This window comes from Hippichthys cyanospilos, chromosome 19 (genome assembly GCF_059441005.1).
Source record: "Hippichthys cyanospilos isolate Australia breed blue-spotted pipefish chromosome 19, RoL_Hcya_1.0, whole genome shotgun sequence".
NCBI lineage: Eukaryota > Metazoa > Chordata > Actinopteri > Syngnathiformes > Syngnathidae > Hippichthys > Hippichthys cyanospilos.
In genome coordinates this window covers 4,987,156-4,999,919 of record NC_142387.1, presented here as the reverse complement: position 1 = coordinate 4,999,919, position 12,764 = coordinate 4,987,156, and the positions used below count along the sequence as shown (strand labels likewise).

Below are 12,764 nucleotides of genomic sequence, written 5' to 3'. Positions count from 1 at the left end.
AGGAAGTTTTCAACTTTGTGGCCACATCAGAAATACCTCACGGTCATGGGATTTCCACCCTCGTTTGCCATACTCCAATTCTGACCCACCAATGCTCTTCACATCCTGCAGACACTTTGGTGTCTCCTTACTTTCTGATGTGCATTTTTTTATGAATTGCATAGGCAGCAACAAAATTGCTAAGATTCGGTTACTGTCTTTTTCGTAAAACATTTCAAAGAGAAACAGCACCCTCTAGTGGTGCAGCACCAACCTCGGTGCCCCCAAACATGGTCATGACAACCAAAATGCTAATTTGCCCAAGGTCGATACTTCAGCTGTAGTCATCAAGGAAATTCCCAGATTTTGAATTGATAAATTATAGTATTTGTCTTAAATGCACCCAGATAGATTGTGCATTTTTATTTTTTTCTTAAAAAGATCCATCCATCCATCCATCCATCCAGTTTAACTATCACGACCTATCTCGAGGGTCTGGGTTTTAATTGAGTCTATCCCTGCTGACTTTAGACCGGGGTCAATGCTGCGGCGAGTTCCTTGACTGATGATTTGTCTTAGTGGAGCAATTTGCTCTCCCGCAGATGAATTTAACCAATTGTGTAAACAATTGTAATTGACGCTTGTTCACGATTAGATGAGTACATTCAATGGTGGTTAATCAAACTATTAATTCCTGGAATTAAAGGTGCTAATTTCTCCAATGCCTAAGTGATATTGACAAAGCAGGCCAACAACTCTCATCCAACAACGATTTGGTGAGAACATTGGCACAGGAATTTTAGAAATATGGTTTTATGGGTGCGTAAAAGACAAATGTTATATTTGATCTGCTTTTGGCCAATTTCTTTCTTGCATTTTTCTTTTCAGTATTTTTTTTTTCCCTGCTGAGTAAGACCCATTCACAAAAACTATGTTTACAGCATTAGGGCAAAAATGCTTCCAGCAAAGATAGTAAATATTGCAACATAATGGTTGACATGCAGAGACGGACTTCTAAAACATAAACCATGAGCATTAAAATGTCTGGACTTAATAAGATGATTGTAAAGCAAACTCAAGAGGAGCTTTAAGTGATTAAATGTAGCAAGAATTTAAGGAAATGCAGACTAATCCTCCAAAATGAGTCACTATTTCATTTAAACCTGACTGCACTAAAGGGACTATAAGAAATAGTGACAACACCCCACAGACAGCAGACAGGGGCGCTTATGCTTTGGGAGTAAGGATGTTGTAAATGCACCATTTTAAGTTGTGTGGAGTCTTAAAAATCTTAGGGACAAAAGTAACCCCAAATAAGACAAAGAGAGATTGACACAATTTATTATGGTTCATTTATTCCCAAAAAGTTGGGTCAAGCTTGACCTCTTGCTATGAAATTGGGAAAAACTCGTGATCTGGCCTTAACCGCAGTACAAATCTCAAGATCTCATTTAGCTTATGTTTCATTTCCCGAGGCATCGTCTGCTTGTTATTTCTACTTAACTTTTTTTTTTCCCCGCATTCACTGTTATACAAAAGAAACACCTGAAGTCAGTTTAAATGTGTTGTATGCTTTATGAGGCAGGGGTAGAACCAACTGTAATGATTTTTTCATCTGCAAGGTTAACGGTGTTTGTATTATATTTCATTTTTATTCCACTTAATACAGCATAAAGCACAATTGTTGGTCTGCCATGGACAGTTCATTGTCGTACGTGGTCATGTCATCACTAGAAAACGTTGCGTAAAATAACCACACCAAAGAAAACATTACAATATTTACATTGCATTGTTTACATTATATCTTACATTACATTATTACATGCAGGGCATTTCAAAAATGCATTTTAAATGCATTGAATTAAAAGTAGAAACAAACTTGTTACAGAAATAAATCCCAGAACTGACGATTAAGTATAATTTATGAAGATTAGCGTTTCGTATGATGGCTTTTGTTGGTGTTGATGGTCTATCATTTGTGGCCTCTTGTAGTATTCCTTTTCCTTGAAAGTAGTCATGGATTTGTTCTGTTGGGCTCTTGATTCAATCCAAAAAATTTTTGGGGACGAGAAGGACAATTGGGGGGGAGCCGTCGTGCCCGCCCGGGACATTCGCCGCTGGATAGGCCAAAACATGGAACAAGTTGAGGGTGGTTTGTCTGTCTGTTTTGTCTCCCCCCATCAGGTGGCCTTAAGACTGTTAGTTGAACTTGATTGGCAGCTCAAGGACATTCTTATACACACACATTCACAGACTTCAAAACACAATCTCCACCCATGTGACGTGACAATGCTGTGAAAGCGCTGGGGCCACTGGGTGCTTCATGGCCCCCTACTATAACCCCCCTAACCTCCATCTTCATGTTTCTGTGAGATATGTTGTTGTGTCTTTTTCTCTTGCTGCATGTGCAGGGATATTTTTCCTAGACTTTAGCCATGGGATTCATTTTGAGGCAAGACTCCCTTTTTTATTTCCCCCATTTTCTTTTCCCCATGTAAGAAGTTTCATACTATTAACACAGCGCTGCATCGTGGCGAATACTGCCGGGCATTGTCGTTTTGTCTTTCCCTGTCAGTCAATTGTATTGAATGTTTATTGGATGGTCCGAGCTCATAAGTCAAAAATTCTCTGCCTTGTAAAGCAGGTATTGACGATAAAGGCTACCTACCTACCCTTTTGCCATGGCAGGTCACATTTAATGGTATAATCCAAAGTTTGAGTAAATAAAAGATGTTGGTCCCTTTCGACCTAGTGGTTTTTAGATTGTAGGTTTGCCCTGTACAGTGGCAGGTGGGTGTACACATACACTGTAATGTGTTGCATTTATTGTATAACCATCACATCAGATTTATGTAAATGTGACATTAAAATGATGAAATCTATATGTAGGCTGGCAAACAAATAATTTATTTATGATACAAGCAAAATGTGCCATGAAAAAGACTCCCACACACATTCATGCTGTAAGGCCCTCGTGCAGAGGAGTTACACATGGAGCACAAGAAACAGAACATCCATTTCCTGCTTTCTTGTTTTATGCTTTCATCTGAAGAGCATAAGTGATGATGCTGTGACAGCACTTACAGGACGGTTTTGGCGGACTCCGGGCACTTCTGGGAGGCGCGGTGTCAGGCGAGAAGAAAGGGGGCAGGGGGTGATAGAAGACAAGAGCCTCTCTTGATCCGATCGGAGGCGGCAGTGAGATAAAAAAGGGGAACGAGGCGAATCCAGACCGAACGCGTGGTCACAATATGCGGTCAGCTTGAAAATAGATGAGAGGATCCACAGCGGGGACACTGGGAAGGGAATACCTCACTTTCACTGTCAATCACCACAAAATCACACAGGAAATACGCTAAAAACAATCTGCGCTTTGATCACAAGATGAAATGAAAGTAATATTTTGATTGTAGACTACAAACTTGGGTTGGTTTAGCCTTCCATTTAAACGGACCTCAACCGGTGTCAACTCAGCTTTATCCTGACTGCCATCATTCAATAAAAGCTGTCATGGTGGAAGCTCGAAGATGTGAACTAACTGGTTTGAAAACCCACATTCCGAATGGTTTGGCAAACGATCACAAGCGTTTCTGTTTAAGAAATGACCCAAACCTTCTCCCTCATTTCGTGTTGTTTATGACGAGAGGCTCTTGTCAACAAGCGACAAACATGTATACAGTGGTTTCTAGTGCCTGCAAAGCACATTGACCGTAAAGCCCACTAACTACATACATGCCATACAGGAAACCGTCCAATAATGCATGTCGCTGATGACACCATTCCCCATGCCCAGATTACTGCTTTTTGGCTACAATTGGCTTCGACGCGCAAACCTAGGCAGTCACCATGACTCACAAAAATTGTTTGTGTGTGACAAATGCTCGGTTGGAACACCCTTCTTGCGCCATGATGACAGAATGGCTCTATTTGTGCCCACTGTCCACAACAATATAGTAGTTTTGTGGCTGGGGGACCTTTGTAGTATTTTGTCATCAGTTGGACATCATGAGGAGTTTTCCAGGCACAACGTTGTGTGTTGTGGGTGTTGCATTTTGTTATTTTGTCCTTTTGTGGTGCAATTGTTCCAAATGGGAGTAGTGACTCTATTGTACTTTTATCCTCAGTGAGTAGTAATTTAGTGTTGGTGTAGAGTCGTTGGGATGTTGGTATATAGATTCATAAATAGCTAAGGCGTAGTAGAGAGATAAGTACAACAAGTAAAGAGGTAGGTTCTGTTGGAATTTGGGATGTTCCAGAAGTAGGTAGGTTGGTAGGTTGTGAAGTATATTTTGGGACGTTCATTTATTTTTATTCATCTCTTCAGTATTTTGCAAAAGTCTCATTGTATTGGTTTTTGTCAGTGTAACTTCTAAGTCAGATAACAGAGACAAAGGCGTTCCTTTTGGGCCTGCCTTGGGGGCTTGGGGTTGCTAGACCCCTGACCCTCTGACCACTTGACCAATGAACATTTGCCCTGAACACGTAATTTAAGTAGAAAAGGAGGAAACAGAGGGGTTTAAAGAAAGAACAAAGGGCCAAGTGGGCTTTCGCTAGTTTGATCTCATGAATGAGCCTGCTTAACATCAGCAGTATGAAACTAAAGAATACATCTTTTTTTCAACCAAGATGCCTGAGTCCATGAAGTCTTTATTTTCATCACCAACCAGCATTGCCTGGCGGCACATTCCAGGAACGCAGCCGGGCCAGAACCACTACAAGCTTTAAAGAAATTCACCACAGTAGGTAGGTAGGTAGAGAGTATAGATTGATAGGCATGTAGGTAGGTACACTGTCAGAAATAAGGTAATACATTTGGTCTAAAATGTAGGTACTGTTGGTGCTGGGATGTTACAGAAAGTTAATGAGTTAATAAAGACACACATTCAGGGAACCACGGGCAGCATAAACACACTTAAACAATACAAATTTGTGACCTTATGATAAAAAAAAAAAAAAAAAAAGTTTAACATTACATGGTTCAATGCATCCTGGGAACTGGAAATTGTGCAATCAGCCCAGAAGTACACAAAAAAGACTTTTTTTTCTTCCTCACAAGAACTGTTGACAGTTTGTTGAAAGTGGGTTGGGCTGGTCTGGATTACAACTGCTTCTTTTAATGTCTTTAAACTGTAATTTGTACAACCGTGGACTGTTTTGCAAGGCATTTGGAGGGCCTTGCTTAAGTTGTTTGCAATTTTACATGCAAGAAAAAAGACACAGACACGGTTCCTTTGCCAGTTTGTACTGTTCCTCCATTTATCTATTTTCTTCAGCCGCTAATCCTCAGTAGGGTTGCTGGAATGCTGGTGTCTATCCCAGCATTTGGAGTGTCTAATATACCCTCGAAGCATTTTGGGGGGGATGTGGAAAAAAAGCGGAGGGGCCAGAGAAAGCCTATGTGGGCATGGGGAGAACATGCAAACCCCACATAGGAAGGTCAGAGCCGAAGATGAACCTGGGTCTTGTGAACTATGTGCTGGACATGCTAACCAGCCTGCCACCGTGTCACCATTTTGTACCGCTAAGTAACTGGACTCGCACACCAAATCAGCAATCACTGTTCACTTAGCATTTAACCACCGAATCCACTCAAATTCGAGTAGTTTTGCCAAGAAACATGTATAAGTCAAACAAATGAGAAACCCTATCTGATCATAGATGTAAATGGAAAGGCACTTTGTGCACACCATATGTTTTCTAAAGCACTTTACCAAGCCATCATATCGACATTTTGGAAACATATTCATCGTGTACCAACCTCAGGCAATGAGCTTCTGTAGCGACGTCAAGTTATAGCAATATATTAATTTTTAGATTGAAAATCATTACAAAGATGCTCCAGGCCTGCTCCCCGTGGATAAAGGCAAAAACAATGGCAGAACCCAGGGTGTTTTTTTTTCATTTTAAGTAAACTTTTAAGTCCATCCAAATCTCTTGTACTACCATCTTAGCAGTGAGCTACAAAAGAAGGTCCCAAAGATTCCATAGTCCAGCATCAAACACAACTTCCTTTATGTAGCGCAGCATAAAAGGCCAATTGCAAAGAAACGACAAAGGCGTTGCTACACCGAATGATGTTTTTTATTGACTGCCTAAGAGTTTAATATAATACTTACTATCCGGCTTAAAATGTACAAACACTTCCTCCCTGACTACAATATGCTCAACACATTTGAGCTGAATGGAGAAATTCTTAGTCGTTGTTCATTTCTCATGGCCAATTTGCTACTCATATCGAGTCAGCACTGATTCATTCCATGCTCCTAGTGGTGTCATATGTAGTGTCATATGTCTCAGTCTGCGCGGGCATAAATACAATTTTCTACCTTTTAGTGCAATTTCTGACAAAATTCTGAGGAGGACGCAACAAAGGAGTGAATTGAGGCCACATACTGTGGCTCTAGATGCCTGTGAACCGACATAAGACCTTGGTCTTTTGAAGAGAGTCACTGTCTTTGGCATCCCATATTTATTTGTAACCAAGACAACCACTCACATCTTGCGATCCAGGAGTGAGTAGCTCATTGTCTCTTGTATATTCCCCTAGATGGAGCATATTCAATATCACTAATGCTCTTCTGATTGGAAAAGTAGTGTGCCAAGTTATTCCTTTACTTGCATCTATGAATCTTCAAAAACATCTTAATCGCTGCTTGTTTTGATTTGAAAATGAGTAGCGGATGAGTCATGCAGTTCATTTGGAATGTCCTGTAATTGTAATGTACTCAGTCTGCTCATCAGATTGCCTCACATTGGGTTTTTCTGATGAAACAGTTTTAGATACCAGCCTTGCAGCTTTTATTACCAACCCATCACTCATTCGGTGATTTATTGAATCTCAGCTCACCCTGCCGCTGTAAATAGGCAGAGTTGTTGTTCGAGCTCTGGTTAATGTGCGCACATTGACGTCAGTGTCCTGCAGAAGCACTCCAGCCTAATCTGCTGGTCTGGACCACACTGTTTCCATTTTGTGGACAAATGAATTAAAAGTGACATGAGATATTTGAATAGATGTATTATGATGCACGAAACAGATGGTCTACTCTAAAGTACATTTTTTTCTACGTCTTTCACTCAAACAAACACTTCATTTGCTCTTGGTAGACCACTTACCCTCTTTTCAAACCCTCAAGTGTACCTGCAACATTGGAAAGTGAAGTCTTTGATATTCACTTTGTGAGTCAGTCATACAGCTACGCAGATGTCAGAGTGGGAAATGTGAGGGATTATTTATTACAGGAAATGGCTTAATTGTAAGCATTGTCTCCTGATTTAGAATCTGTACCAAAGGACTCTACACTTTTTTGACGAAATCTTTATTGAAATCTCATAAAACAACAACCACAAAACATTTTTGCAAAAATATAACCCTCAATATCTAATAATATATAATATTAATAATGAACAAGAATGCCTCATGCATCTGTTGCTAAGTGTTTTCATAACATGCAGGCATATCCATACTACAAACTTAGCATATAATTGCTAACTGATCAATAGACTATCTTAGAGCTGAAACAGTAATAATGGACACACACGAACAAACTAACTGCTTGTGTGATTGTCTATTTGTTTTCCTTCTAAGATCTGGACACGTCATTTCCTGTGTATGTTGACTGAACAATAATACCAACAAAGCACTATGCTGTTATTGTCTTCTTCACGCTTCTCTTGGATCTGTCATTCTGTGAAATTCCCTGGACAGAAAACACACACAGCTTTTGAAAAACAATGTTTTTGGTGAAGGGGAAAAAAGGACATTACAAGATGACTTACCAGGAAGGAGAAAATCCCAGTCTGACCGGACATGCCGTATTTGGGCTGCTCGATCTTCACCTGTCTTCTTGCTCTGATCACCTGGGGGAGAAAAGAATTTACTCGCAATGATACGTCCGTCTATTTTAACCCGTTTCTAGAACCCTTGTGTGCTGCACATTGATCCAGCCTGCACAAGGCTCTTTGCCCCAGCTGCGCGTGTGCTCGGAGGTTGTCATGGAGACTCACCTGTAGGGGGTTGGATTTCTTATCGTTGCTAAGGAGGGAAAAGGAGCCGACGCGGGATTTACGTTTGTTCTTCTTCTTATTTGCAGCTTGAGCCAAGTGTCGCCTGGACCTGTCAGCCTGGAGATGGGTTGACATGGCAATTAAACATGTGTGAACATATGCACACAGATCTGTTATGTGGATTTACCTGGATGAGGCTGTTTGGAAAGCCTTTAACAGAGAAAGCTCCAGGAAGGTTGGAGTGACTTGGGTGGGCGTGGCTTCTTCTCTCTAACTGTCTCTTACGCCTGAGCAGAAGCTGCAACAAAGCACAATCACATGTTTTTGTCAGTGGCATCTCTTTGCGTAATTTATTCAGTGACTCGAGAAAATAGATCTTGCAACCCCATGTGTTTTATTTCTCTCTCGACTGACAGAAAATGCGTCACAAATGTGCCTCCATATTAAAAGTGACAAAATAAAAGCATAAAACATTTTGCAGGAGTCACTATAACACAATTTGGTAATAGATTGTTCCCTTTCCACTCTGCACTGCACTTTTTGTGGCATTTTCAAATATATATGTCAACTGTCATGTATTGATAATGTGTTGTTTACGACACTTTACGTCACTGCTTTACGGGAGCACTGCAATAACACTGAAGCAGTCTAACAGCTTGTTAATACTCGCTCTTGTTCTGACGCAAATAAAAGCACTTTTCCATAAAACTAAACCGCTGCTCGTCATACTACATTGACTGAGAAATGGCATTATAAAAGGGCCCTTTTGCCCAGAAGAATGTTTAGCGGCAACATCTCGATCCTCCTTACAATCACAATCGTGTGGATGTGCATGCAATGGAGGGGGGTCCGGTGTAAAATGATGCACAAGGCATGCAGGAGTATACAGAGAAGAAAGTGATGTTTAAGTGGCATTTAAAATGAGAGAACATTGTAAATTGTTTCCTGTTGCAATTCATTTGCGCTTAATTTGAGATGTTATGTCATTAAAAAGGATTCCGTTCTATTTTCTGATACCTGTAGAAACCCATTATGAAATCTCATGTACATCCCGAGGTGCCTCTTGTGGGATTCATACGCTCATTTGAGGACCACTGATCTACATCTGTGGTTAATTCTTTTTAATGCAGAGAAAGGAAAAGTTAAGAACAAATCAGGTAGAACATGAAACAATTTATTGCTTGTGTAATTGTCTCTCCTTTGCAAAATGTTATGTGCCTTTTTTTTGATAAGTTTTGTGCAATTCTCTGGTAGACGAGTCAGAATACTTGAAAAAAAGGTTCTGAACCACTGATCTAAATGACTTGGGAAAGAATCAAGTTATTTTATGATGTGAAATGACGCCATCATTTAGGTCTAAATCTTTACTTTGGTTTTATTAGCTGTCCAAATCCATTCATGGTCATACAAATCATTTCCTGCATTTCTTATTGGTCAGAGCATAAACAAGGAAATGTTATCGATCATGCCGGTGTTCCCAAACAAATGGACTGTCAGCATGAGAGGCAACAGGTTTCCAATTTGGACTTCGTGGTCAATTTATTACACTTTTGCTGGTTCTTGCCTTCATCAATAATTCATTTTCTGCGCCAAGTAATCATGCAAAATAGGATACATTTCTTTTTCATCTATCTTTCTGACCTGAGCTCAATGACAAATAAAAAAATTGCCTTCTATATTAGCAATGTTGGGCAAGCTACTTCAACACTGTAATGCATTGTATATTATTACTTATTTATTACATATTACATATTGATTACTTATAACTGTCATTTCAAAGTAATTAGTTATATTATAATCTTACTGCATTACACTACTACTACATGACTCTCACCAACATAGCTGGAAATATGGATTTGGCATTCTAAATGTAGCTTGATTTGCTCATTACACATTCAGCAAGATCATTATCTGACACTAAACTTACGTAAACTTACATGCCCAACATCCCCAAAATACATATTGTATTTCCTTTGTACTTGTTCATGAGGCCTAGATTGCTGGAAATGTAAAGTAAAAATGTACAAATAAAGCGACCTAATCAAAGTTCTCTGCATACTAACAAGCAAATTAAATGCATTCATGTTATCAACTGCTTTAATATATTATATTGCATAGTATTGTCTGTTACCGTCATTTTTACCAAGTAAAATATTACAAATTTTGTGTGTGTAATGTTTTACATCACGTTACAGCAATTACATTACTTTTGTAATGCGTTACCTCCAACACTGTATATTTGTGATGCGCTTTAAAGTACTCACTGTGATTACCCTTGACCTACATTACGATGATTGTGGCCATTTTTCATCACATTGCTTCATGTGGCTATTTGGCACTGACATAATTGAAACATGCATCATGTCATTCCGTGTTTTCAAGCTGCCAGGAAGCCAGATTGCACAACTAGGCTCCACCAGGTTTCCATGGTCACACCGTTATAGCTTTATTGCAACTACATGTATCGCTGATCTAATCTTAATAGCTTTGAATGAAGCAATATAGCTGTTTTGCATTTCACGGTGTACAGAGCATTAAAATCAGCAAACAAGCTATGCTTAATTTCATTTTCCTCAGTCGTTTACAGCTGTCGCCAACGAAGAATCTTGAGCATCTGAACAGTACATGTGCACAGACGATTCTAAACGGTGACACATACCTGTTCTTCTATTGCAGGTATTGGCCGCTGCAGGCCCCGATCACCCACCTGAGAACAGAATGAGAAAATGCACATAATAAATGATAATATTAAAACAATAAATAATGTTGATTTACATGTGTAAATGTAAATTGTTTTGCCGTGCATTATGACTGAATCTAAATAAGCCAGAATACAATGGGGTCCCATTCTGCTCCATCCATTAGGTCAGAGTGCCATAAACTCCTTTTTCAGATATTTTATTGCACTAAACATGCTAATGACCATTGTGGACGCCAACCTCAACAGATGTAAAGTTACTGTACATGTCTGAGCACATACTATAATGACTTTTCCAATAACCAACAGAAACACATGTGGCACCAACTTCTTTAGATTGAGAATAAAGTTCCTTTTCTGATGAAAGTTCTTCCATGTGGGGGAGACAATTCTTTTCAAGTCTTGCAGCTGTACAATCCATAGTCCAGATGAGGAGAACTATTATGGACAAAACACTACGACTTTCCGCAGAAAAATGCTTAACCGCACGTTTGAAGTCAAACAGACTGCGGCCACATGAAACAAACAAAAAAAAGAGGGCTCAGGGAGATTTTTGTTCCACAGTGGGTTTATTTTGGGTTCTTTGGACATTATGGCTGCAAAAACCATCACAATGAGATGCTGTTCCAGTTAGGCAATCTAATTATATATCATTGCAGTGCTGGGTTATTTTGTCTTCTGCAATCTTGAAGCACACTTGACCGCTACTGTTGTCACACATAGACACACTCAGCTACCTCTTTCCAGGGAGTCACAAAAAAAAGAACAATATATGGACAGATGAACTACAATACAAAAGACGATTACAGCTATAAAAATGATATGAAAGAAAATATTGACGTTTGAGGTCAAAACTTCTGGGACGACCTCTACATAATTTTGGAGGAAATTTTATATTTATTCATGAGATGATACTGTATCTGCCTCAGTCTTGTTGTACACTACACAAGTACTTGATCGAACTTGCTTTGTACTCTACAATAATAATAATTATCTTTTAATTATTATTATTGTTTTCTTTATAGTATCTACTATAGTTTTCCCTTCAAAGTTAAAAGTGTAGATTAGTCCAGTTTTTGGCCATGCAGCCCACCTACAGTTTGAAGAGTTGTGTCTCTTTTGAATACAGTATACACAATTTGATGCATTCCATGAAAGTTATCAGTTTACAAATGACATCAAAATTGAGACAATTATCAGTTTAATACATTCTATTTGTAGATAATCACCAATAAAGACCACAATAAAACAATACACTATTGTGTTTGGCATGATTGTATATTTTCACTCAATATTTTTGCTTGTATTGTGTATTGCACCACACATAATAGTTACTGACCTTTACCCTAGATACAATTATAGCAAGAACATATATTAGACCGTTCTAAAATATTTTTTTGGATTTGATTACAGAATAGTTTGATATTTATTTATTTATTTATTTTGCCATTAAAGCAATTTTAGAATTGATATTCATGTTCCACATTTGGATGTGTCACCCTGATGCATGTTAAATGATGTTAAAAAAAAAAAGTCAACATTAGAACATGATCTTGATGAAGAAAAAAAAACATTATAGTAGGCAGTGAATCGTTTCCTTTTGTTTAAAAGGATGAAGCATTCTTCCAGTTTAGTTGTGTTAAGTACACTGTGACGATAAAATCTCTTGACAGTATTCTTCACTGGACATCCGTGAAAAGAAACGTCCTACCTGCTCGTCCGTCGTCTGTGTGTTGACGCACAGGTCGGCCCGGCTTCCTCCCGAGCAGTCAAGCGCATGAGACAGCAAGCTCGCCTGCAGGCAGAGCAAACACAGCCACACAGTAAAGCCCATGATCCAGTCTGGAAGTCGAGTGTTCCCAGCCCCTGTCAGCTCCTTACTTTATACTCTCGGCTCCTTTAATGAGGACCAGATGCAGGGAAACATGCGTCCATGCCAGCTTCACACAGACACGCAGCCCACCGCAAGCCAGGCGCTCCACGCCTGCAGCCAATGGCCTGCGGTCCTGCACAAACATGCCAGACATCTTCTGGTGCAGCCCCACTACCACCACCTTCAACCCTACAACCCCACTGACCAAAA

The 12,764-nt window shown here is 39.5% G+C and overlaps 1 protein-coding gene across 1 annotated transcript; it reads right to left on the bottom strand.

Moving 5' to 3' along the window:
* Positions 1 to 7,278: 7,278 nt before the first annotated feature.
* LOC148407687 (uncharacterized) lies at positions 7,279 to 12,563 on the bottom strand. The gene is made up of 6 exons (XM_088402201.1): positions 12,393 to 12,563; positions 10,643 to 10,690; positions 8,171 to 8,281; positions 7,984 to 8,100; positions 7,756 to 7,836; positions 7,279 to 7,676 (listed from the first exon to the last, which is right to left on the bottom strand). The coding sequence occupies exons 1-6, from the start codon at positions 12,513 to 12,515 to the stop codon at positions 7,620 to 7,622; spliced, it is 537 nt and encodes a 178-aa protein (XP_088258327.1). The 5' UTR covers positions 12,516 to 12,563; the 3' UTR covers positions 7,279 to 7,619.
* Between the last annotated feature and the right edge of the window lie 201 nt (positions 12,564 to 12,764).

Coding starts and splice junctions, on each gene's coding strand:
- LOC148407687 (XM_088402201.1), bottom strand. CDS start 12,515: ATGGGCTTTACTGTGTGGCTGTGTTTGCTCTGCCTGCAGGCGAGCTTG. Junction 8,282..10,642: donor TACCTGCAATAGAAGAACAG/GTATGTGTCACC, acceptor GCTTTGTTGCAG/CTTCTGCTCAGGCGTAAGAG. Junction 7,677..7,755: donor CTGGGATTTTCTCCTTCCTG/GTAAGTCATCTT, acceptor TTTTCTGTCCAG/GGAATTTCACAGAATGACAG.